Source organism: Palaemon carinicauda, chromosome 30 (assembly GCF_036898095.1).
Source record: "Palaemon carinicauda isolate YSFRI2023 chromosome 30, ASM3689809v2, whole genome shotgun sequence".
Taxonomy (NCBI): Eukaryota; Metazoa; Arthropoda; class Malacostraca; order Decapoda; family Palaemonidae; genus Palaemon; species Palaemon carinicauda.
In genome coordinates, this window is record NC_090754.1 from 71,324,381 (window position 1) to 71,350,853 (window position 26,473).

The window sequence follows — 26,473 nt, forward strand, 5'->3', positions numbered from 1 at the left end:
TTTATTAATGACTACCTGAAACAAATTCAAACAGTACAACATCCATATTGGGAGAAGGACCAAGTCAGCCAGACCCTTCAGGAGAAACAGTGGTGGAATGTTGGATAACCAGTCAACCCTTGTGAGGTAAGAGTTTTGATTTTCTTGTTACTCAAGGGAACATGAGTATGTGTTGAAAGCTTTGCAAAAACCTTCAAATGATGCCTACAGTATAATGCATTGATGGCACTACCCCACTATGGGGATTCTACCATTAGCATTATCATCTGGTCCTTTTCATTGTTTAAACTTGTTGAAAGAGATTTACCAGATGGTTTCTCTTCTTCATCCTTCATCTGAAATGACAATTCTGATAACATAAAATTTGAGTTGGTAATGCGATAAGTCAGTGGGGTTAATCGAGAAATCATGGTGTGAAAGCCCCCAATTCTTCCCCTGCACATTGGACATGCATTGATGGTATACGAAAAAAATTAATAGTAAAAGGAATATGATATGGTCTGGGTTTGCACAATGGACCCTCTCAATATTGAACAATATGTCTGTGACTGGTATTTTTTTTCACTAAAATAAGGCAATGATGATGAGAATGGGTTAGTAAAAACCTGGCTTTGTACTAAAACCATTGTTTTGTTTCATCTAAAGCTAAGAAAATAGTATGAATATACAAAACCAATAAATTCAAGTTTGCAATATCCAGTACAATATTCTAATATAGGAAAGCAGTTTTCAAAATATAGTAGTTTATATAAACAAGTGGAAAACGACTAAGTATGTTACAAATAGTTGTAATGTTGCTAGGAATTTTATCAACTTTTTGTATCAACATAAAACAAATGTCTTACTAAAAACTAATTTCAACTTTCAGCCTTTAAGACTACTGTCCTTCAATAACTTTTAATAACACTTGTTTTTAACTGCATTAAGGTAGTGAGAAGGGCATACATGAGATATTCAACAAACCACATGAATAATTAAAATGACCAAGAACAGAAGCAAACTACTGTAATAAATAATGCAAACTATAAGATGACCAATTTTATCTGAAATGCTTATTTTCTTCTCTCCAGACCCCCTCAAACCAAATGCTGTACCTACAATGTAAGCAAGAAGCCAACAATAAAAATTAACTCTACTAATTACATACATTTTTTACCTGGTATCTTTTCTAACAAAACTTGTCAATAACATTTGGTGCCTCAGTACAAATAGACAAAGAACAACAATGTATGTATTATTTAAAAAGTTAAGGAGCTAATGAGAAATATCACAAATTCCTTTAACAGGAGTATGATTTTAGCAAAGCTGAAAAACTAGACGAATTTATAACGAGGTGTCGGTTGTTACCAACACTATTGCCGTTTTACCGAATAGCTACTTTGTCCTTCATCTATGGTTTGGCAAGTGGAAGAAACAAAAGTACAACTTAATGGGCTCAGGATTGCTTGGTTAAGAAAAATACAAATAATTTTGAAATTTGTGATTTGTTCCTAAATGAATGCAAACCTTTGTCTTTAATAATTATCCTTAGGTGGGAAGTAAGTCCACATCACTAAATTGGCTGGCTATAATTCTGTGATGTTTAAGCATTCAGATCACTTGGGAGCAGAGAGATGACTCCAATCCACTTTCTGTGGCACTATTTTTAGGCTATAGGCTAGGTATTTTCTAATAAGCAGTCATGGAACAACTTGCATCCTTGTAGGACATTGTGTCCGTAATGTAAGGCAACAGTAACTTGTTGGGTTTACGTTACTATCTACCCTTCTCATTAGAAGGATGAGGGGATACACTTTCATTTTACTCAAAATAGAAATGGTACTCATTCGTTGAAGTTTACTGCCATAACATCCGTTCCAGCAACACAACAGTATGACTGCTGTGCCCGAAGGAAGTGGAAGGAAAGAGAGGAGGAATAGAGACATTCTCACTCTCATTCTACACTCCTGGAGTAACTACTTTCTTAAATATTTTGCTTCTTGTCCTGTCGAGAAACTACGACAGGTTCTATGGTAAAGATATCAAGTGACGTGAGTGCATTCCCGTAAGTAGTGAGCCATGAAGGTGGTCTGCCATCTCCAGATACCTGCTATTACTATTTGACTCACTGACAAGCTCTTCCAAAAGGATAAAATTATTCTTACTCCATGGACCTCGTCAACTTGGGCCTGTGTCAGTCCCTCCAGCTCACCTTATTCTAAAGATAGCACTGACATAATGAACAAAATCTATAACCTTGGTCAAGGAGGTTGGGTCCTTTTGAGGCAGCGTCTTAGCACCCTTACAAGGCAAGGAAGCAAATCATCTGAATTATCGGTCACTTAGTAAGTGTAAAAACTTTAATCATGAATAGCAGTTTTTGTTACAAACTGGTCCAAAGGAAAGAAGACCTGCCTCCAATGTTTGCAAGAAGACCTGCCTCCAATGTTTGCAATGGGTAAGCCAATATAACAAGCAGTGTAGTTCCCCAGCACATTTAGTTGCAGTCACAATAAGCAAAAACACTGTCTTGAGTATCAGATCCTTATCAGACATGTGTTTTAATGGTTTTTAAGGAGACCTTTTTAGGGACCTGGAAACTCTGGTTACATTTCAAGCTGAAAGTTTGATGTCAGGGCTGCTCAAAACTCCTCATGACTGACAGCTCCCATGAAAATGAAAGGTCTAATCTCCTCAGTCTAAAGACTTGCCTCAAGCCTTTAACGCCGGGACTGAAAGGAGTTTCTCCCTTTGCAGGAAATCTATTAAATCCACAATTAAGGAAATAGAGGCTTTGATAGAAGAGGTACCCCTTAGACAACAACAATTAAGGAAATAGAAGCTCTGAGAGAAGAGATACCCCTTAGACAACACCAACCCTAAAAGATGCCCACTGGCTTGGTATACTGCCACGGAGGATCTACGGAGGTACCCTGACATCTCGTGTGCAGTGCCTTACGAATGCCTCTTACTTTGCGGAGATCTTGGACAACAATCTGTGAAATGAGGGGATGTCGCCCAATCGTGGTATATGTAGGTATGGTTTATATAGAAGGTTGGGCCAAGGGGGAAACTCCCTAAGAATCTTCACCAACAGTATGAGAAGGTACGGGAACCATTCTGCATGCGGTCACCTGGGTGCCACCAACATCATCCCAGATATAGGGTTGACCTACCCTGTTGATTATTCTGCAAATTAGGCAAAATGGCAGAAAAGCATAAATGTCTAGGCCAACCAGACGATGTTGAAAGGAAGTCTTCCAATATTGCTGCCTGACCCAGTACTGGCCAACAATACAATGGTAGCTGCAGGTTTGATTGCCCAAGGAGGGTAGTAGGACTGCTAAAAATTCCTCATTATGACTGACGGTTCCCACGGAAAGGAAAGGTCTAATCTTCTCAGTCTAAAGACTTAGCTCAAGCTTTTACCACAGAGACTGAAAGGAGTTTCTCCCTTTGCAGGAAATCTATTACATCCACAATTAAGGAAATAGTCATCTATTAAATCCTTAATTAAGGAAATAGAGGCTCTGAGACAAAAGGTACCCCTTAGACAACACCAACCACAAAAGATGCCCACTAGGCTTGGTATACTGCCACAGAGGATCTATGGAGGTACCCTGACATCTCATGTGCAGTGCAAAAAGCCTCTTACTCTGGGGAGATGTTGGATAACAATCTGTGAAGGGATAGGGATGTCACCCAGTCATGGTATCTCTGTAGGTATGGTTTATGTAGAAGGTTGAGCCAATGGGAAAACTCTCAGAATCTAAACCAACAGTATGAGAAGGTATAGGAACCATTCTGCATGCGTCTACTGGGTGCCACCAACATCACCCCCAAGATTTAGGGTTGATCATACCATGTTGATTATTCTGCAAATTAGGCAAAATGGCGGAAAAGCATAGATGTCTAGTTCATCCAGAGGATGTTGGAAGGAAGTCTTCCAGTGCCTCTGCCTGGCCCAGTACTGGTCAACAATACAACGGTAGCTTGTTCAGCATTACTGCAAACAGGTCTATTGTTGGTAGATCAAAGCCAAAATTTTCCTTGCTACTTGAGGATGAAGGGAACAATCTGACCCTACAACCTGTCCTTGGCAACTGAGTTTGACAAAGAATACATTTCATTTACCTGGATTGAATCCTGCCAAGAGCTCCACTGCATTGTCTAATGCCCATTTCTGAGCTTGCATAGCCAATTGGCAAAGGTGTAGAAAATCAGTACCTCCTTGTTAGTTTGTTTTAGGTAGTAGGTTGGCCAAGACACCAGCTATCCATTGAGATACTAGCACTAGAATGTTATTGGGTCCTTTGACTAGCCAGATAATACTACATTGGATCCCTTTCTCTGGTTTTGGTTAATTTTTCCTTTGCCTACACATACTGTACACCGAATAATCAGGCCCATTCTTTGGCTGCTCTCCCAGTGGCAGGCATATAGCAAGAGAAGGAAGAAGTAATCTAAGGATGACCATTCTCCTTCGGGGTCTTCCTCGAAGTCTTGGAAGTTGGCCAGACCTCTTGCTCCTACCCCTGGTACCCTGCCATTGTATCCCTCCCTAACTGCGCCTCTTGTGGCGGTGTGAGAAAAGGCACCAGTCTTGATCTAACTCAGGACAAGCTCTTGAAGGGGAAGTGAAGAGGCTAACACCTCTATTCTGTCAGTGGAGGCACCCTTCATAAATAAACGCCTGAGATTTTGGCAGCAATATTGGCGTCTCAATCTATAATCTTTTTGGCAGCCGAGTCGGCGAACCTGGAGGCTACAGCCATGTCTATCCTTCAGGCACCATCTTGGGTAGATCGTTGTTTGGGTACACTAGCTTACTTTGCCACTACACAGAATCTGTCAGACCCTGAAAAGAAACAGCTGATCAACCCGGTGTTTTCTGGGGCAAAGATAGCCACATTTCTAGCGCAGTAGTCGGTTAAACAGTGGACAAACTAGGTCCCTAAATGGAGGAAAGCTGTAGTCTCCAAGTTTGCCTAACAGATTGGCCAAAGAGAGGCTTCAACGTTAAGAAATACGCCCATGACCCTGCCTGTCATGGGTAGATAGAATAATATAGAAAAGAATGTAAAAACATGTAAAGTTTCTACTCTTAAAAAGCAGAGAGAGGAGGTCCTGCTAGTGTTTACCAAAAACTGTCACCGCCATTGACTGAGGTCAAGATACTTATTAGATGTGCCTAGATCAGCAGACCTGGGGCATAACGATCGTCTGTTGTAGCAATTCGAGGAGCCAGCGTTTAGGAAGGACCCATAGCACAAGGAGAGCCTGTTGTCGCCGAAGAATATACATTAACGGAGGGTAAACACATGTCTCGCTTCAATTATAGCGCCATATGGATCATGATTACACCAGCAGAGCGTTCGGGAAGATGCGGTCAAAGAGGCGTGGTTTTAAGGAAAACCAATGAGGATGAAGAAAGAAAATTTCCTTACATGGAATTGTCCATAGTTAGCCCCTCCCATACAGGGGTATATAAACATCAAAAAAAAAAAAAAAAAAAAAAAAAGAGAGAGAGAGAGAGAGAGAGAGAGAGAGAGAGAGAGAGAGAGAGAGAGAGAGGGGGGGGGGGGGACCAGAATGCATATGTGACCAGCCTTACGACAACTTGTCCGAGATGTCGGAACGAGTTGACCCCTGTCGTTAATACCAACCACGAAGCGCCCAGACCTGAAATATCTACGTTCCTGAATCGTCAAGATCTGCTGTGAAGAGTACCATTATTTCTTTTAAGTATTATTTGTCTGCTTTCTTGACTGTTCCCCAATTTGCTGAAGTGTAGTTTAATCAGATGATTTTCTTTGTTCAATTCTGTGCTTCCCAAGTACTCAATCAAGAAACATTGATCTTTGACTAGTTGTGAATATAATTGTTTTCTTTTGCGAGTTTTCTTTCTACATTCCTTTTTTCATTCGGTTATTGTTGATTAACCAATTCAAAAGAACCTGATTCGACGTAACACTACCCTCTTCTTGAATGAAGATGTGGATAGATAGAAAAAGCAAGAAGTGAAGGTCCAGCTAAGAGTTTATTTTTTTCCCATCGAGCTGTGTCCTTCAAGAACACAACAACCATCACCCCTAAGGCGATGACGATGTCTTTGAAATCCGCTCTCCGAAAGGCAGGGTGTGGGTTTAAAGCAACAATTCCTGATGCCTCTTATATTAGAAGAACTTTTGACTTTGCTCCTCATTTTCATTCTCTTTTTTGCCTGAACAGAAGAGGAAGAGGCAGGAGAGGAGCCAGATACCACTAGGGAGGGCAACCCCCTCCAAGTGCCACGAGTAGGCTAATGCCTGACAAGACTGTGGGCAAGGTGGCAATATCACAGGCTGAGGAATAGATGATGGAGGTCCTTCGTTACATGTACTGCCTCCTGTTCACTGACTCTCCTCCTCCACTAACCAAAGTTCCAATACGATGTCAAAAAGGGTGTTCCCTCCAGATTAACGGGTTGCCAGATGATGGCAACAACTGTTGGGTTATTTGCTGTCCCTGGAAAAGCTGATTCCTCTCAGTTGATAAACTTTCTCCAGTGATACCCCAAGAGACACTAGAACCAGAGCATCGACTCTCCGTACCATCCAGTTCTGGTGGTTCAGGAGAGGAGATAAGACCTTCACTGGTGGCTAGAGGACAAGAACCTCTGGAAAAATGCCAGATTAGAGAACCTTCTCCTAGAACTACTATTGTTCTCCGATGCATCAAAGGAAGGTTAGGGACTCCATCTAATGAATCAGGTGGTGACAGGTCACTGGTTCTAGGTAGAGAAGAATTGGCACTAGTTTCTACACTAAATACAAACCCTTATGCTCTTTATTAGGGAATATACTTTTGGCAAAGCTGGAAGACTAGCCATAAGATTTTTAGCGATGTGTAACTACCCCACTGCTAGTTAGTGGGAGTAGGGGGTTTAGTAACAGCTACCCTGCTCACAAACATCGGTGTTGTCTTGCCACTTTTGCTTCCACTGAAGGGCTCCGAAGGTTTCATGCCGAAGGAGTTCCATACTTCCATGTCCGGTGCAGTGTTTCTAGACCCAAAGTTCTCTAACTCCGCCTGCCGTAGTTTCAACCGACAAAGGCGCTTCCCCTCATTCTGAGTTCTCTCAGTCGGAGGAGGGAGGGGGAGTCCGAGGCATGTTCCTTTTCCTCTTGAGAGTTGCCTTTCCCGTTTGTGGGTTAGGTCCTCTCCGGAGTGATCGCTGCCACAGGAAACTTTGAGAAGGCGTCGGGCTTTGATCCCACCTTACTCTAGCCCCTCGTAGCACGGTTCACCTTTTAATGTTAATCGGCCCCTGCGAGTTCCATACGCTCTAGCCTCGCCTCGTCCTGTTCCTGTTTCGGAATCCAGGAATTCTCGCCACCTTCCCAGGGAATCCAGACCATCGCCCCTTCTTCATCAGAGCTCAGACCATGCCTCGCTACCCAGCGCTCTTCACCCTTGTCGTGCAGCAGAGACGGGGATTGGCCAGAACGCCCGTCGCTACCCAGAGAGATCTCCTTCTACCATGTCTTGGAGTGGTTCAGCACTTTATCCGGCCCCAGCACTCCTCATTGGACTCCAGGTCATACCCAGGCAACACGTGACCCAGTTCCTGCCAGAGAGCGTCGAGCTTTCAGCTTATGAGCATGCTTCAGCGTGTAACTCTACTGACCCAGCGCTACATTCCTTGGGACTCTTCACGATCCAGTCTTCCTTATCAAGATCTCCCATTATCGTGTGATCACCTTGCCTGCGTTCATGACGCTTTCTTTTCCAGGTCTTCAGTGTCACCGCACAATCCAATTCCTGCTCGTGTTTCTTCATCAGCCCATGAGTATTCAGTAGTGCAGAGAATCAGCTATTCGCAATAATTGTCAGTGCGCAGCCACCCAGCGGAGAGTGATCGCCCAGTACTGTACCATGCAACATTCCAGCAACGAGCACCCAGCAGAGTGCCATATTCCAGCCCCTCACACTCCTATAACATTACAGAAGAATGCAACACAAGATTCATTTAAACATTCGCCCAGATCCTTGCTTTCTCTGACTCGCTCTTACAAGCTAGAGCGAGACGCCATGCCAGTCCCCTTATAGTCAGGTAAGAGAAATCTCTCCCGTACCGATGCCGAAGCCACGGACTTCCTGGAAGTGATTTCCAGCCCATAAACTTCTTCGTCTTCAACGGCAGCAACAATGGCGAGGGATGTTCCCACGACGTCAAGGATGTCTTCTAGGCACAACAACTATTTAGACCCACCCTGGGCTCATATGGGTGAGAATTTTATTTATGATAATTGGCAACAGCATTGGGAAAGTTCATATATCTGACTATCCTTTACATTCAGGTCTTCTCGGACAGTACCATCCTGTTCGTAATACTAGGTATGCAGTTAATTCTGGTAGTCAACCCTTCTCTAACATGAAGCTCAATACTACTCAGTATTCGAGAAGTTTTGTTCCAGCTGTGACCCAGTTGTGGAATGATCTTCCTAATCAGGTACTGTAGTAGAATTGGTAGAACTTCAAAAGTTCAAACTGGCAGCAAATATTATGTTGAATAGGCTGACATGTGTCTTCTTATAGTTTATATATGAAAGATCTATTTTAATGTTTTTACTGTTCTTGATTTTTTTAAAAATGTTTATTACTGTACTTTTCAAATAGTTTATTTATTTGCTTTCCTCGCTGGGCTATTTTTCCCTGTTTGAGCCCTTGAGCTTTCAGCTTATGAGCATGCTTCAGCGTGTAACTCTGCTGACCCAGCGCTACATTCCTTGGGACTCTTCACGATCCAGTCTTCCTTATCAAGATCTCCCATTATCGTGTGATCACCCTGCCTGCGTTCATGACGCTTTCTTTTCCAGGTCTTCAGTGTCACCGCACAATCCAATTCCTGCTCGTGTTTCTTCATCAGCCCATGCGTATTCAGTAGTGCAGAGCATCCTGATTTTCAAACTAGGTTTTGTAACTTAGCTAGTAATAATAATGATAAAATAATAATAATACATACACCAAGGCACTAACCCCAATTTTGGGGGGTAGCCGACATCAACAAATGAAACAAAACAAAAAGGGGACCTCTACTCTCTATGTTCATCCCAGCCTAACAAGGGACTCAACCGAGTTCATCTGGAAATGCTAGGGTGCCACAGCCCACCCTCCCACATTATCCACCACAGATGAAGCTTCATAATGCTGAATACCCTACTACTGCTACCTCCGCGGTCATCTAAGGCATCGGAAGAAGCAGCAGGGCCTATCGGAACTGCGTCACAATCGCTCGCCATTCATTCCTATTTCTAGCACACTCTCTTGCCTCTCTCACATCTATCCTCCGATCACCTAGACCTTCCTTCACTCCATCCATCCACCCAAACCTTGGCCTTCCTCTTGTACTTCTCCCATCAACTCTTGCATTCATCACCACCTTTAGCAGACAGCCATTTTCCATTCTCTCAACATGGCCAAACCACCTCAACATATTCATATCCACTCTAGCTGCTAACTCATTTCTTACACCCGTTCTCACTCTCACCACTTCGTTCCTAACCCTATCTACTCGAGATACACCAGCCATACTCCTTAGACACTTGATATCAAACACATTCAATTTCTGTCTCTCCATCACTTTCATTCCCCACAACTCTGATCCAGACATCACAGTTGGTACAATCACTTTCTCATACAGAACTCTCTTTACATTCATGCCCAACCCTCTATTTTTTACTACTCCCTTAACTGCCCCCAACACTTTGCAACTTTCATTCACTCTCTGACGTACATCTGCATCCACTCCACCATTTGCTGCAACAACAGACCCCAAGTACTTAAACTAATCCACCTCCTCAAGTAACTCTCCATTCAACATGACATTCAACCTTGCACCACCTTCCCTTCTCGTACATCTCATAACCTTACTCTTACCCACATTAACTCTCAACTTCCTTCTCTCACTCACTCTTCCAAATTCTGTCACTAATCGGCCAAGCTTTTCTTCTGTGACTGCAACCAGTACAGTATCATCCGCAAACAACAATTGATTTGCCTCCCATTCATGGTCATTCTCGTCTACCAGTTTTAATCCTCGTCCAAGCACTCGAGCATTCACCTCTCTCACCACTCCATCAACATACAAGTTAAACAACCACAGTGACATCACACATCCCTGTCTCAGCCCCACTCTCACCGGAAACCAATCACTCACTTCATTTCTTATCCTAACACATGCTTTACTACCTTTGTAGAAACTTTTCACTGCTTGCAACAACCTTCCACCAACACCATATAACCTCATCACATTCCACATTGCTTCCCTATCAACTCTAGCATACGCTTTCTCCAGATCCATGGCTACTCTAAAAAAAAAAACTGTTACCCTTATTAAAAACTAAATACCCACTTCTGAAAAGAAAAAAAAAAAAACACTTCAGCCCTCGTTAACATATAAAGTACAGTGAACCCTCGCTACTTCGCGGTTCGACCATCGCGGATTCACCACTTCGCGGATTTTTTTCATAACCCATGTCTATACATATATTGCGGATTTTCCGGAAATATCGAAAATACCGCGATGTGACCGATGGTGCGAGATTGGAGAAAGTAAGGAAAATTGAATCATGATTGATTTTCAATATAAATGAAACTTTGAGGAGCAACAAAGATATCATTTGTTAGAGAGATAGAGAGAGGTAAGGAATGGGAGGTAGTGAAAAGTAGCCCACGGAGAGAGAGAGAGGTAGAGAGAGAGAGAGAGGTAGAGAGAGAGAGAGAGGTAGAGAGAGAGAGAGAGGTAGAGAGAGAGAGAGAGGTAGAGAGAGAGAGAGAGGTAGAGAGAGAGAGAGAGGTAGAGAGAGAGAGAGAGGTAGAGAGAGAGAGAGAGGTAGAGAGAGAGAGAGAGTAGAGAGAGAGAGAGAGGTAGAGAGAGAGAGAGAGAGAGAGAGAGAGAGAGAGAGAGAGAGAGAGAGAGAGAGAGAGTAGAGGGGGGTTTAAATGTAATAAACAAAAAAATTTAATAGGTTATAACACATTGGTGCTTATGTAATATCAACTGTATACTGTAGACGGTTTGAATAAGTTAAGAAATGGTATAAATGATACTTTGTTAGTGTATTCGTACACACTCAAGAGCGGCAGCTAGATGACAGCTGATCTAATCACAGCCAAAAGTAAAAAAAAAAAAAAGTCAACAATACTCGATTTTTAAAACACACCCGAAATTTAAAAACAAAAGTACACGCTTTCTTAATGTGCAATTAACTATTTAAAGAGTGGCAATTTTCTAGAATAAAATGATATTTCCAAAAAAATAGTGGTTTGCTGATGAAATCGGATGCCCTATTTTTGGCTATGATTGAAATGGATGTAGACTCGGCCTAATTATTTAATTTCGTATTTAATTGACACTAAGAAAACTAATTTTAGTTTCTTCATCTAAATGTAAGTATTGTATAACACGAAGAGAGAGAGAGAGAGAGAGAGAGAGAGAGAGAGAGAGAGAGAGAGAGAGAGAGAGAGAGAGAATGAATCAGCTGTTGTAATCAAATGGCGTGTTTTTGTTTCGTGAGAATTTCATCGCCACGACTTTAACAACAACATACTGTACTGAACTTTACAGTATTATACAGACTACTGTAATATGATAAAGTAAAATATTTGTAATCTATTTTATATGAAATGGGGCTATTTTTGTTTTGTTTAAAATTTACATTTACGTATGTAAAACAACTTTCTCTCTCTCTCTCTCTCTCTCTCTCTCTCTCTCTCTCTCTCTCTCGTAGATTGTTTTCCTGCTTTGCTACGTATGTATGATTTTATATAGATACGGTAAATAATATTTGTAATAACATATTTTATAAAACCTTTTACTGTAATATCATTATTTATCACTTTCATCATGCGAGTTAAATTCCTTAGTTTGCTTACTGAGCGTACTTTATGACGCCGTCGTTTCAGGCGGCGTCATAAAGAAAAAATTTCATTTGGAAGTCCTAAGAAAAATTAAGTAAAATATTAGTAATAACCAAATCAACATACTGTACTGAATAATCAATATAATTGATGCAAAAACTAACCTATAAACAGATGTGTAAATGCGTTTGTTTCTTCATTAGGATCAGAGATAAACGTAAACAAAACATTGGTTGCCATTTTTTATCGTGCTTTTTGGCGTGTTTAGGAAACGCATGATATAAAGTCGCCTTTAATATTTGTGCCTGTTTTAGTTTAGGGTACTGTATTACATGCATTAAGTGTTCTGTACATTAAAGGGTAGTTTGTTAACAGTACTACGTACAAGGGAAGGTTTTAAAAGTCTGAATATACATGTTAAATAAATAGGTAAATATGGTGTTACTACTTCGCGGATTTTCACCTATCGCGGCCGCGTCTGGAACCTATCTACCGCGATAAACGAGGGTTCACTGTATATAAATAAGGCTGCCTTAATCATTCATCAACTCTTAAGGACTATGAATGTGTTATAAACATGATGAAATTGTATAAAGTTGTACCATCTCACCATTATAAAACCCATAATCACTAACCTTCTCTTGGTTAAAACTTATCATAATATTATGATGATGATGATGAGAATGAATGGAAATAATAAACCCAAAAATTCCCCACTACTACTAAAACTAAATACTTTCAAGCACAGACATTTCAGGTGTTAGTGCATCAAAACTAAATTCTAATTCAAGTTAGTATTGTTAGGACAGAATTTAGGTTGAGAAGAACTAAATTAGTTTTTTTCCTAATCACACTGTCCTAAAACCTTCCAAAATGATTAAGGAGTGTATAAATTCATAGCATTTAACTGTCATGTAACAAAAACTTCTATATTTTTTTAACCCACACTGCATAGCTCATGTTTAATATTTTTTTGGATAATGTGAATATTTCTATCTTGACATTTCAAGATATATTAATATCTATAAAAACTTTCTTTCAATAATTCTAATATTTCATGACCTTGAAGTCATATTAAAGCTTTATACCCAAAACAAAATTAAATCATACAAAATGTTTATATTTGTTTCAAGGTCAAATAAACCTACATAATTAAAGTTCTTTTAAGGGGTCTAGAATCTTATGTCATATAAAAATAGTGCATACAGCTGTATTAAAAATATATACCCTCACAAGATATAAAGTACGAAATGAATGAAACAAAAAAAAAAGAATAGCTTCCAAGAAATGAAATGTCTTAACCATAATTTCTAATTGTACAATTTTATCTAGTAATACCTCTCAAATAAAATATTATTGGTACTTGCTACCATTCCTTACAACTCATGGCTAATTTTGTTTTTAAACAGAAGAAATAAATAAAGCTTATCTGAACGCATGAAAAAAATCATACCTTCAAACAAAATACAGTAGGCAGGAGAAAAACAATTAATAGGCCAGGACCTAAGCTTCTTTGATAAAGACATAAGCAATAAAATTATCAGAGATAAGGTAGAAAAATATAAGAAAACTGGTCCTAGGCATCAATCCAAAATACAAAAAAAAAATAAGATGCATATAACTAAATAACTCAAAACCATGGTATGCTATTACTTAATTCCAATACAAAAAAAACTTAATGGGTTACTATAAAACTCATGCATCACTCAAAGTACCATATAGGAAGCCCACTGACAGATATTTATAAGATAATTTCATTCTTGGTGCTGCCTCCGAGATCTTTATATGGGAGTACGATCGAATTCAAAACGACCACCTCTGAGGGAACTTTGACATCATTACCTGTGATAAATAAGGAACTGCAAAAAGGCTACATATGAACAGTACTTCAATATACAAACTGAATTCCTTTTATGAATGTCAGGTCAGGAAGGGATGTCCCTAAAGAAAATAAATTAAAATAAGCTAAGTATATTGCTAGATAATAGCGAGAAAAAAAAATCCAGTTTGGGAGAATGTGAGGTCAATTTAGTTTATTAACTCTAGCATAATGTATTCCCTATATTTTTTTTCATTGAGGGTTCTTCTCTATAGCATATATTCAATATGACATATTATTGAAACCTGCATTTATAGAAACTACTCTCGTTTTACAGATTAGAAATAGCAAAATTAATTTCAGTTTTCGAATAGAAAAGACATTTCTATCATTAAGCAAAACAATTAACCATTCTAGTTACGCTACAATCTTTAAATTTGACGACAGAAGTTGTTACCCCTAATAGTGCTGTGTGGTAAAACTAACCTTTTTCTCTTGTGAAAAGATGAAGCATCATTTTTAGTGACATTCATTTAATATGAATGTCACTTCATTTTATGTGAACTAAGTGCCATGTTAGAAATGAATAGTGTGTTATAGTATTTGGTAACATTAATAACACAACTAAGATGTTATGGAACTTCAAACCGAGATATTTACAGGACCACTGCCGGTGTTGGGGAGTTGTCATCGACTTTTGACCGATTTCAAAATATTGGGGAAAAAATATCTAAAGGCATAAAGGGGTTTGCTTTTCAAATAAGAGCTGCTCAATCAAACAGACAAACTACAAACAATGAACAAAACAGGCAAAAAATAGCTATAGATAAGAATGTCATGCTCGTAGACAACAGTACACCATTTTAAGGAGTAATGTCTGTAATGACTTTTAAGCAGTATTGCAACTTTCAACATTATTTCAATACCAGCTGTGTTGCTTCCTGTATTTTTGCTCTTTTCCTAAAATTTAATTACTTTACTTCATTATCCTCATGAAATTTTAGGTTCCTAAAAAAGTATTCCTCTTGACCAATGCTGAAAATCCATTACAAAAACTAAAATTGAAATTATTGTCCTCATGAAATTTTTGCCTCTTGACGAATGTTGAAAATTAAAAAACTAGAATTGAATTTGTTAATTATCCACATGATAATCTTGCCTCTTTAGAATTGCGTCCTCTTGACTAACGTTGAGAATCCATTAAATTTTAATTTTTTTTATTGATGTTGGAAGTCCATACCCTGACTCTGGTCTTGTTAAACTGGTTTAATAAAAACAATGTAGATTGTGAAATAGCATTATAAAGACAGCTCTAAGATGTTTGCATAAGCATAATAAATAATTTTAAAGGTTATGCAAAAAAAAATAAAACCCATCAAAAGACAACTGGAGGCACTATGGCATGTGACTATAGATTTTTCATTAACTGTAATTTATTGAGACTTACCAAGAATTGTAATAGAAGGATTAAGTTTGCCATCACTGTTGAAAAGGGGTACATTATCCATCTTGGCAAAAGGTTTGTTTGGATTGGGATCACACGGTGTTCCTTCCAGTCGAGTCCATGCTCCAACAGTAGAATTCCACCCCACGACACTGAAAAATTGACAGCTCTGTTACATTTCTTTTCAAATTTTCTTAGATTCTCGACTAGTACTATAAAATATCTAAATATGTAACCCCTAAAAACTACAGATACATAGCAGTTGTAATTAAAGTACAGTATAGCAAATGAAAATTCAAAATAAGCAAGATGGTACAAATTCATGAGCCTCTGAAAGGCTTTAGTATTTGATTTCAGAAGCAAGAGAAAGTTAGATGTAAAAAGAATTCTACAATTTCTCTTTTATCTCATACTCTGTCTTCCTGAACTATAAACAGGAATAGATATTCATCTTTTCCCCCAGTTTCCCAACAGTCTTCGTCCTGCCACTTCAACATTCATTGATTACCTGAGTCGACTGTTCCTTGTCCAAACCACCTCAATCTTTGAGTTCTTGGTCTTTTTTCCCAGCTGCTGGACACCACTCTCCTTCACCAGTTTCTTGTTGGCAATACATTCTTCCAAGCTTGGCATAGAAAGTAACACCATATACAAATACTTTAAATTTTCTGTCTGTGCCCATGTTTCTTCTGCAGTGATACAGTCCTTTAGTACACATAACTCTGATATATTTACTAATGGGGACACCACTCACAAGGCTTTTTCAACTCCTGCAGTTCAAGGTGTCCTCTGGGTAACGGAAAAGCTCTGCCTCTTCTAAAACCTACTCCTCTATCACAAAGGAGTTTCCAGCTCTTCCATCATAATTTGGAAGATCAATCAGTCCATGTAGGTTTTTTAATCCATGCCTCATAATTTAACATCATCTGTTACATTCGGTGAACAGGATAAAGCTAAACCCCCTCCTCTCCCATATCAACCATTAGGAAAATTTATCAATTGGCTTTCTTTCCAGCCTCATCTTTGTTTTCCTCATGTTGATGTTCAATCCCTTCATCATTCCCCTCTTACACCTTACAATAACTCCTATGGGACTCTTTCCTCCACTACTGTGTAGCTTCCCGCATAACAAAACAAAACAATAAAGAGCTCAGCGCTGAACCTTGAAGTGCAACACTTATCTTGAACCCTTCTGATAATCTTGCCATTGTATTTGCTCTATAGATCTACTGTTATTGTATTTTACCAATAATTTCTCTTAGCTCATGACTTCATACTGGAGATTCAATTTTTTTTTTTTGCAATGGCATTTAAATTCCTAGTCTTTCATAATAACAGTGTTTCCGTTGTTCTTTGGCATGAAGATAAACTGACAATACACTAAACCAGCCTTTCTTCTAGTGCCTTTTTTTAAAATTTTCAGAGTATGATGAAAAAGTTCTAAGACAGTAATTTCTAAACTGCAAAGCATCCCCTTTACCATTGTATACAGTACTATTATTATACAAGACTTTTTGTACTCTCCTGGCCATATATATCTTCCATTATCAAATTTTCTTATGCAGTACACTAGTAAGCTCATAGGAGACAGGATCTCCAGCTACTTTTAGCAAGTTCCTTATTCTGGATGCACCTGGAGTTTTTCCATTCTCCATCTTCACGAGGGATTTTAACCTATCCAGCAATAGTTCTCTTTTAGTTCCACTATTATATCAACATCATAAAGTTCATATTAATATTTGCAACCATCTTATTCCCTGACTGGTTACCAACATCAATAAAGAACACAAGAGAGTATAAAAGCCTTGGATAAAGAAAGTAATATACTTACGTATAAAGGACACAGCTATGCTCTTCAATGGTACTATTCCCAAGAACAATTGATTCCCGAATGCGAACTCCAGCACCTATGACTGCATTTTTTCCAATGCTCACATTTGGTCCAAGCTGAAAAAACACGAACTTCATATATTAAGGTTCACTAGAATCAATTTAAAATTAAGTACTGTACTCTTATTAATACATTTTAAAATCAAGCTTACTGAGTTCTAAATATTTCCCGTTATAAATAAAAACTTTTTAACATAACTTTCCAATTACCCTAATCTATCTTATTAAATACAAAAGACAGAAATCCAAATAGATATCCAAAAGTTTGCCTCATACAAAATAGATTATTGGCTTTTCAAATGAACCAATGGTAACTCAAGTTGAACTCTTGCCTGCACACAAACCTGCCTCAATATCATCTCATCCCTCTTCCATAATACAACTTCATAGGAAACTTTCTTTTGGCAGCTTTATTTCAGCATCTTAAAATCATGCAAGTACTGTATAGCCTCAAAGTATTTACTGTAATTATGTTTAGATATTTTACATCAAATTTATAACTACTACTAATAAAAGTCTGATTTCTTAAATCATGTTTCTACCTTGTTCTACATTTATGTAAAAAATATTAAGAATACATGAAAATATAAATTTTTAAAGTAATATGTATTTTCCCCTAACTATACAAACCCCATTCCTTTAATTAGGGAGACTAATTCAGCGTGAGCTGAAAATGGTCATTAGAAATGTTAACGAGGGGTTAACCAGCTGGAGGAGGGTGCACGTAGGAAGCCCCAGCCTCTTCCCCAGCTGGAATAGCTCACTTTTGAGCCTTCAGCCAAGGACTGAAAGAGGTGGGTGAGGAGGAAAGTTAAATTAAAGGACTCAGATTTGTATAGCTATGAAAAATACAGATGACTTTAAAAATTTGTGATTTGTTCCTACGTAACAGACAAACCATCATCCTTTAATTAGGATGACTTAGTGCTTGGTGTGTTCGAAGTCCAATTAGAACCAAACTGGATGCTTCATTTTCTAACCGGGAAGTATCCACCGCTTGGACCTACCTTACATTGTTTTTCATAGGATTGAAAAGACTAGGAGGGCCAGGTCTGCATATGGATGCATGTACTTTATGAAATAAAGAAACCCTTTCCCTAAAGGGGTATCAGTTGGATATCCTATACATGTAAGCTGATCAGTAGGTCGATATAAATTCCACACCACCGTCGTTTAGGGAGGATGAGGGATATACAGTACTTCTTTAGACATAAAGAATGGAGACACAAAGACTAGTTTACAAGCATCAGGTCCGATCCTGCATATAATGATTGCATTGATGTGCAGATACCTCTTTTCTTGATACTAGGCACACGAGACAACCAGGTTGTCTGGGTGTGCTCCCCGCCCTTCCCATGACGCATCTGAGAACAGCTGCATGTACGGAGGCACAGAGTTGAGTGGGACTCCCCTGGTGAGATTTTCCTTGTCGAACTACCAGGCAAGATCGGCTCAAACCTCCTGTCCCACTGGAGCAGGATGGAACAGGGATCCCTGTCGGAAGACTTAATGATCCTTCACACACCACTGCGGGTATTTCAGGCGGAGACACCCATGACGAACGAGCTTCTCTGAGGAAAAGTGGCTGATAAAAGACTGCCAGCGATGGGCTGGTATTTTTGTCTTCAACAGGAATGGTTGCTCAACCTCCTTGATCCGGCATGCGATTGTCTGACCATGGGAACTCCACTGTGGTGGCACAGGAACCTCTCTATGAGGCTTCACAGTCCTTTTGGGCTGGAAGAGGGCCACCAGAGTCCCTGACAATCTGGCCCCCACCAAGCCTTTGACCACTGGCATCACCAGAAATGCAGGGGAACCTAAGGAAGCCAAGACTTCCTTAGGTCAAACTTGTTATCAGCAGTCTGGATGGAGATGGGTGGAGAGCTTCCACCTTTCATAGGAGTGTGACGAATACTTAGGATAACCCACGCCGCCCACAAAACCTAAAAAGCCCACCAATGCATATCCAAGGGCTCCATGCTCCTGAAGTATACTCACTGGGATCAACCCATGGGCATTTGCACAGGGGCAGCGGTAGCAGCACCTGAGGAGACCGAAGCAGCCAAAGACTTCCTTAGTGACTTCTTGGGCATTACCAGGACAGACCCAATGAAGGCTTAGCTCGCTTCTCTCCCTTCAAAGTGTATACTTCCCACTGCACAGGAGTTCATGGCCTTCACTCAGTGTCATGGGGATGATTGCGCACAATCGTGTCCCCTACAAGATGTACAGAGGGAATGAGGATCTACTGTACAGCAGGTTTACTCATAAACTGATTACAATGTCCACCCCTCCTGCACCAAATACAAACATCTTGCTTAGCTTCCATCACAATTCCAATGATCCTTTCACTTACTTAAATAGAAAAACATGCATAAAAAGTTTGATAAGGAGCTGACTTTACATGCGTAATTGGGAACGGCCAAATCTTAAGTGACCTATTCTGACTGGGGAAGGGAGCAGGGCTTCTCACCCGCATACTCCACCAGCTGGTTAATCACTCGTTAACAATTCTAAAAACCTTCTCCAGCTCAAGGCGAACCAATCTCCCTAATTAAAGGACGACGGTTTGTATGTCTTGTAGGAACAAAATCTTTCTGTTCAAAGTTACAATACAGTACACGAGAAACTACACAATCCTTACAACTGCAGTAGGATCAACAGTGGCAGATGGATGGATAAACACATCACCAGAAATAGTAGGCTTGTCGGGTCCATTTACAGCTAAACGTTCCTTCTTCAGTTTCTGATACAGTTGCAAGTAGTGACGATTTGCATAGATTGCTGAACCAGCTGTTTTAATCTGGGACCACCACCTGGAACATTTTAAAAGCAATATTGGTAACCTCAAGTAATTTTTCATAGATAAAAGTGACATAAAACCCTCATTAATATCTTACTATGAACCAAACCCACATAGTACATGTTAAAACATTTCATAAAGAAATTACAATGCTGGGTAGGAGAAAGATTAGTTTTGCCTATGTTACATTTGCAAGTGTTCATTATTTTGTCTCCTTGGTTGCTGAAACAGGAAAATTTTTCTTTACATTAATTTGGACATTAGTTAATGGTACAAGATGTTGCCTTACAGTGATTTTAACATATGTTATTGATACAAAAACAACAGCAGGTCTGAAGAAATTAGGTTGCATCACAATTAGATTGAATTACCAAACGAAAAATGGAGTTTTTATGATAAAACAAAGTTTTGTGAATACTTACCTGGCAGTTATATATACATAGCTAATTATCTCTATTTCGGCAGAATTTTTCTAAAACTAGGCAACCGCCTTGTGGTGGTTGGGTGGTAACACCCGTTAAAGGGTGGTAGGAGGAATCATTCCCGTTTTCTGTTCTTCAGTTCATCTATGCCCGACCTGTCTCCTGAGGGGAGGTGGGTGGGCCTTCGAATGTATAACTGCCAGGTAAGTATTCACAAAACTTTGTTTTATCATAAAAACTCCATTTTTATGAATAGAACTTACCTGGCAGTTATATATACATAGCTGATTAACACACTTGGAGGAGGGTGATAGACAGTAACATCGTTGGGGAAACAACCAAAAAAGTTGTAGGATAAATAAACACCTTGATTCCTTACCTGCTAAGGTAGCTGACTTCAAAGGTTCCTGCCTCTTGAGTCGCTTTCCCTTAGGAGTGTCAGCCAGGATGTGACCTGCAGTGCTGAAAAACACTCAATCGAGTCTGTCAACGGGGTGAGACCAACAATCTGACTAGACTTCAGGACTACCTATTGCCCAAAATAAAGAACCGCAACTTTACCAAACCAACCACCTAACATTTGCAAAGTAGATAAAAATTATCTAACTAGACTGAGGTGACTGTACACAAGTCGAAGTCCTCAGACAACCAATAAAAAATACACCAACCTATGTACAAGTAAACAAAACTAAGGTTGAGGGGAGGTAGTAACTCCTTTGCCTAATACAGAAGCCGTAGCTACGTATGGTCCCAAGGTATAACATTTCTCATAATCCACCCTCACCTCTCTGAGGTAATGAGAGGCGAACACAGAGTTGCTCCTCCAGAATGTCGCATCCATAATTTGACGGAGCGACATGTTCTTGCGGTAAGCAAGCGAGGTCGCAATGGCCCTCACTTCGTGAGCTTGCACTTTTAAAAGTCCGAAGTGTTCCTCCTCACACAAGAGATGCGCTTCTCTTATCACTTCCCTCAGGAAAAAGGACAAAGCGTTCTTGGAAAGGGGCTTTTGAGGATCTTTCACAGAACACCACAGGGAGCTAGAAGAGCCTCTCACACTTTTTGTACGAGACAAGTAGGTCTTGAGGGCTCGTACTGGACAGAGCAGCCTCTCTTGCTCTTGACCCACTAGGTTGGTCAAGTTAGGAACCTCAAAGGTCCTCGGCCAGGGCTTAGAAGGGTTCTCGTTCTTAGCGAGAAAGTCTAATCTCAAGGCACAAACTGCCCCATTCAGATTGAAGCCTACCTGTTTTTCAATTGCATGGACTTCACTAACTCTTTTAGCTGTTGCTAAGGCCAAAAGAAAGAGGGTCTTCTTGGTAACCTCCCTAAGGGGAGCCTGTGAGATGGGCTCAAATCTCTTGGTGCAGAGAAATTTAAGAACCACATCAAGGTTCCAAGAAGGGGGCTTTAACTGGGTCTGCTTGGTCGTCTCAAAAGACTTCAAGAGGTCATGTAATTCCGTATCGCGAGACAAGTCCAAGCCTCTATGCCGACAGACGGAAGAGAGCATACTTTTGTACCCTTTGATAGTGGACACAGCTAGCTTAGCGTCCTGTCTGAGGTACAACAAGAAATCCGCAATCTGGCTCACAGAGGTAGTGGATGAGGAAATCTTGTGCTTCCTACACCAAACCCTAAAAGTCTCCCACTTGGACTGGTAGACCCTCTGCGAAGAGACCCTCCTCGCTCTGGCGATAGCTTTCGCAGCTTGCGCTGAAAAGCCTCTCGATCTGACGAGCTTCTCGATAGTCTGAAGGCAGTCAGATTGAGAGCGAGGGGGTTTTGATGATATCTCTCGAAGTGGGGTTGTCTGAGCAGATTTGGACTTGCAGGGAGGCTTCTTGGAAAGTCCATCAACAAGTCCACCACCTCCGTGAACCATTCCCTCATCGGCCAGAACGGAGCTATCAGGATCATCCGTCCCGAATCGAGGAGGGCGAATTTCCTGACTACCAGATTGATGATCTTGAACGGGGGAAAAGCATAAGTGTCCATCCCCGTCCAATCCATCAAGAAGGCGTCTACTGCTATTGCCTCTCTGTTCGGAACTAGGGAGCAATAGATGGGGATCCTCTTGGATAAATTGGAGGCGAAAAGATCGATGAGGGGTCTCCCCCACAGCCTCCAGAGACTCTGACAGACCTGTTGGTTGAGGGTCCATTCTGTGGGAAGGACCTGCCCTTTCCTGCTGAGCATGTCCGCCCTCACATTCTTCTGTCCCTGAACAAACCTCGTCAGCAGGCTTATCCTGTTCTCCTTCGCCCAAAGAAGGAGCTCTCTTGCTGTCTCGAAGAGAGACAGAGAGTGAGTCCCTCCTTGCTTCCTGATGTAAGCAAGAGCTGTGGTGTTGTCTGAGTTGACCTCCACAATCTTCCCAGACACCAAGTCCTTGAAGGCCTTTAGCCCCAGAAAAATGGCCATCAGCTCCTTGTTGTTGATGTGCCATCCCAGCTGAATTCCTTCCCAATAGCCTGAGACCTCCTTGCTTCCTAGTGTTGCCCCCCAGCCTGACTCTGATGCGTCTGAAAACAACACTAGGTCTGGGTTCTTCTTGTGTAAGGAGATCCCTTCCCCTAACAAGGGTGGGTTCAGCCACCACTTCAGAAGAGTCTTGACTTCTATTGGAATGGGGAAGGAAAAGGAGTCTTCCTGCATCTTTCTGTTCCATGTCTTCGAAAGAAAGTGCTGAAGAGGCCTTAGGTGGAGTCTCCCCAGAGAGACAAACAGTTCGAGGGAGGATAGAGTCCCCAGCAAACTCATCCACTCCTTCGCTGTGCATCTCTTCTTGTCCAGGAAAGTTCTGACTTTTACGAGACACTTGGTCTGTCTTTCCTGAGAGGGAGAAGCCCGAAAAAGAACTGAATTCAGAACTATCCCCAAATAGAGAATAGTCTGATTCGGTCTGATCTGAGACTTCTCCCTGTTGATGACCAGGCCTAGATCTTGAGCCATCATAAAAGTCTTCCGTAAATCCTCCAGACATTTCTCCCTCGATCGTGAACGAATCAGCCAATCGTCCAGATAGAAGGATATCCTTATTCCCTCCTGATGCAGCCAACCTGACACATTCGCCATTACCCTGGTGAAGACTTGAGGAGCCGTGCTGAGACCGAAGCAAAGAGCTCTGAATTGGAAGCACTTGCCCTCCATTACAAACCTCAGGTACTTCCTCGAAGTCGGATGGATGGGGACATGGAAATATGCGTCCTGCAAGTCGAGGGACACCATCCAGTCCCCTGGACGTACTGACGCCAGCACCGACTGAGTCCTCTCCATGGAGAACTTTGTCTTCTCCACAAATACGTTGAGAGCGCTGACATCCAGGACGGATCTCCATCCGCCCGAGTTCTTGGGGACCAGAAACAGGCGATTGTAAAAGCCCGGGGAGACTAGATCCCGAACCGGTTCTATCGCCCCCTTGTCTAGCATTTGGTTGACAAGGTCTACTAGGGCCTTCTGTTTCCCAGGATCTGAGTACCGGGCTACTAAGGCCAGCGGAGCATCCGCGAGAGGAGGTTTTTTCAGAAAGGGGATCTTGTATCCTTCCTTGATGACTGAGAGGGACCAGGAGTCCGCCCCTCTCCTCTTCCAAGACTGCCAAAAACCTGACAGTCTTGCGCCTACTGTCTGGAGGAGACGAACTTCATTTTCTGGAGCGAGGTCTGAAAGAACCCCTGGTAGATCTTGGTCCTGAATCTTGCCTTCTCCCTCTAAAATCTGATCTTGAAGTAGTCCTGCCCCGAAAGGGCTGCTGGAATCTCCTTTCCTCCCGTTTCAAAGAAGAAGGAGGGGCTGCAAATGGCTTACGAGCAGAACGAGATAAAAGGTCTTGGGTGGCTTTTTGGGCCAGAGAACGCGTAATGTCATTAACCAGGGACTCGGGAAAAAGATGTTGAGAGAGGGGGGCGTAAAGAAGCTCAGACTTTTGAGCATTGGTAACAGACCTAGAAGCAAAAGAGCAAAGCAGAGCTCTCTTCTTTAGGACCCCAGCTGAGAACAGAGCAGCCAACTCATTCGCCCCATCTCTGAGGGCCTTATCCATACAGGACATAATGCTGGTAAGGTCCCTAGATCTTTCCATCTGTTCAGTTTTCCTTGCGAGAGTCCCAAGCGACCAGTCTAGGAAACTAAAAACCTCAAAGGCTCTAAAAATACCTTTGACGAGATGATCCAGCTCCGACATCGACCACATGACCTTGGCTGAGTTGAGAGCATGCCTTCTAGCAGAGTCCACTAAACCAGAGAAGTCACCCTTGGAGGAGGAAGGCACTCCCAGACCCAAAGGTTCTCCAGTTGCATACCACATACCCGCTCTTGAAGCAAGACGAGCTGGTGGAAACGAGAAGGAAGTCTTAACTGTTTGTCTCCGCTCCATCATCCAGTCATCAATCTTCGTGAGAGCCTTCTTTGCGGAGATAGACAGCTTCATCTTGATGAAGGCCGACTGTTTCTTGGCCTTCTTTCTGTTAAATTGGGACTGAGGAGATTGAGGGGCAGCATGTTGGAATTCCTCTCCAAAAAGTTCAAGAAAGGAGCGAGAGAGAACTTTGTAATCTCCCACAGCGTCGGCAGGATTATCATCGTCATCAGAAACATCCTCGAGGTCCTGATCCACATCCGCAATATCCTTCGAAAAAGAAGGATCCTTAGAACCCGACAAGGGCAAATCAAAGGCATCATCCTGCAAAAGACGGGTTGCATCCTGGAGTCCCGCGCTAGAAGAATCCTTGGGACGAGAGGCAGTATCGTCCCGAAGAGGCAGGGTGGTATCGCCCTGGAACCGAGAACGAGAGGCAGAGTCGTTCTGTCGTCGAGAGCGAGAGGCGGTATCGTCGTGGCGGCGAGAATGAGAGGCGGTATCGTCGTGGCGGCATCGTCGTGGCGTCGTGAACGAGAGGCGGTATCGTCGTGGCGTCGAGAACAAGGGTCGGTATCGTCGTGGTGTTGTGAACGAGAGGAGGTATCGTCGTGGCGAAGCGAACGAGAGGAGCTATCGTCGTGGCGAAGCGAACGAGAGGAGGTATCGTCGTGGCGAAGTGAACGAGAGGAGGTATCGTCGTGTCGAAGCGAACGGGAGGCGGAATCGTCTTGGTATCGAGAACGAGAAGCAGCGTCGTTCGATAAGGTATCGTCCCGGTATCGAGAACGAGAAAACGTATCGCCCTGGTATCGCGAAGAAGTATCGCCTGGCGAAAGCACACATTCCTCATCCTGGCGTAGAGAGGGAGAAGTTTTCTTTATAGAAGAACTCTGTTCTCTCTTAGAAGCAGACTTCTTAATCGGCAACGAGTCGTCTTTACGTCTGTCAGACTGGGCGTGAGGGCGGCTAAAGGCTTGTACTAAAGTCAAAAGTTGTTCCTGCATGACAGACATAAAGGATTTAGCAACATCAGCTGGGTCTTGCGGACCCGAAGGGGGGGCTGACGAATAACACTCGTATCTTCGGCAGCAGGCTTCGTCCTTTTCACAGGCACGGAGTCGAAATCATCCTCCGACGGACAAGGTTCATAACTGCTAGAACCGGGAGAGAAAGAACGAGACCGTTCGTCGCGGTTCCATCTCCTCTTAGTAGGTCTTGAAGCTTCATACTTCCATTTACGTCTGGACGAATTCGGAGAAGAAAACAACACATCCGACACGTCTTTCCCGTGACGGTCAAGAGCAGCCTGGGAATCGACAACAGGACTGTCTGAGGCGACGGCTGACCAAGGGTACGTACCTCTCACCCCCTTTCGGTCATCGACGTACCTTCTCCCTTGGTCCTGGGAGCTTGGTAGAGGTCTAGGCCTAGGGGTATGACAGATTCGGTCAGTCGCCACCTCCACTGCACTTTCACTTTCCTTACCTTTAAAGGCCTCCAGTTGTTCTTTAATGGCCTTCAACTCGGCCGTCAGGCTAGCGTACCGAGGGTCATCCGTAGATACGGAACCTGTAGGAGGTGCAGGAGTTACTACCTCAAGGGAAGGATCAACTTCCAAAGAGGAATCAATAATAGGATCAATAGATAAATCTACGCTAAGTTCGTCTTCCTTACCACTAACAGACTTAGACTTAGACCTAGAAGCTCTCCTAACTCTATCGAGCTCTAGCTTACGCACATAGCGCTTCATAATTAACCAATCTTTCTCATCCAAAACCTTACATTCCCCACACCTATTATCAAGGGCACAAACAAAACCCCTACAATGAGAACAAACAGTGTGAGG

General features: G+C 41.8%; 1 protein-coding gene across 3 annotated transcripts in view; it reads right to left on the reverse strand.

The window, feature by feature from the left end:
* The window catches only part of Gmppa (GDP-mannose pyrophosphorylase A), a 54,973-nt gene that overhangs the window by 9,575 nt on the left and 18,925 nt on the right, over positions 1-26,473 (reverse strand). Inside the window, exons 6-9 of one of the 3 annotated variants that reach the window (XM_068354038.1) lie at positions 19,684-19,855; positions 16,978-17,093; positions 15,150-15,298; positions 13,619-13,725 (exon numbers count right to left, since the gene is read on the reverse strand). In XM_068354038.1, coding sequence (XP_068210139.1) covers positions 13,625-13,725; positions 15,150-15,298; positions 16,978-17,093; positions 19,684-19,855 — 538 coding nt within the window. In that variant the 3' untranslated portion in view covers positions 13,619-13,624. Of the gene's footprint in view, positions 1-13,598; positions 13,726-15,149; positions 15,299-16,977; positions 17,094-19,683; positions 19,856-26,473 lie in introns of all 3 variants that reach the window. The other 2 variants (XM_068354037.1, XM_068354036.1) reach the window with 2 other exon arrangements.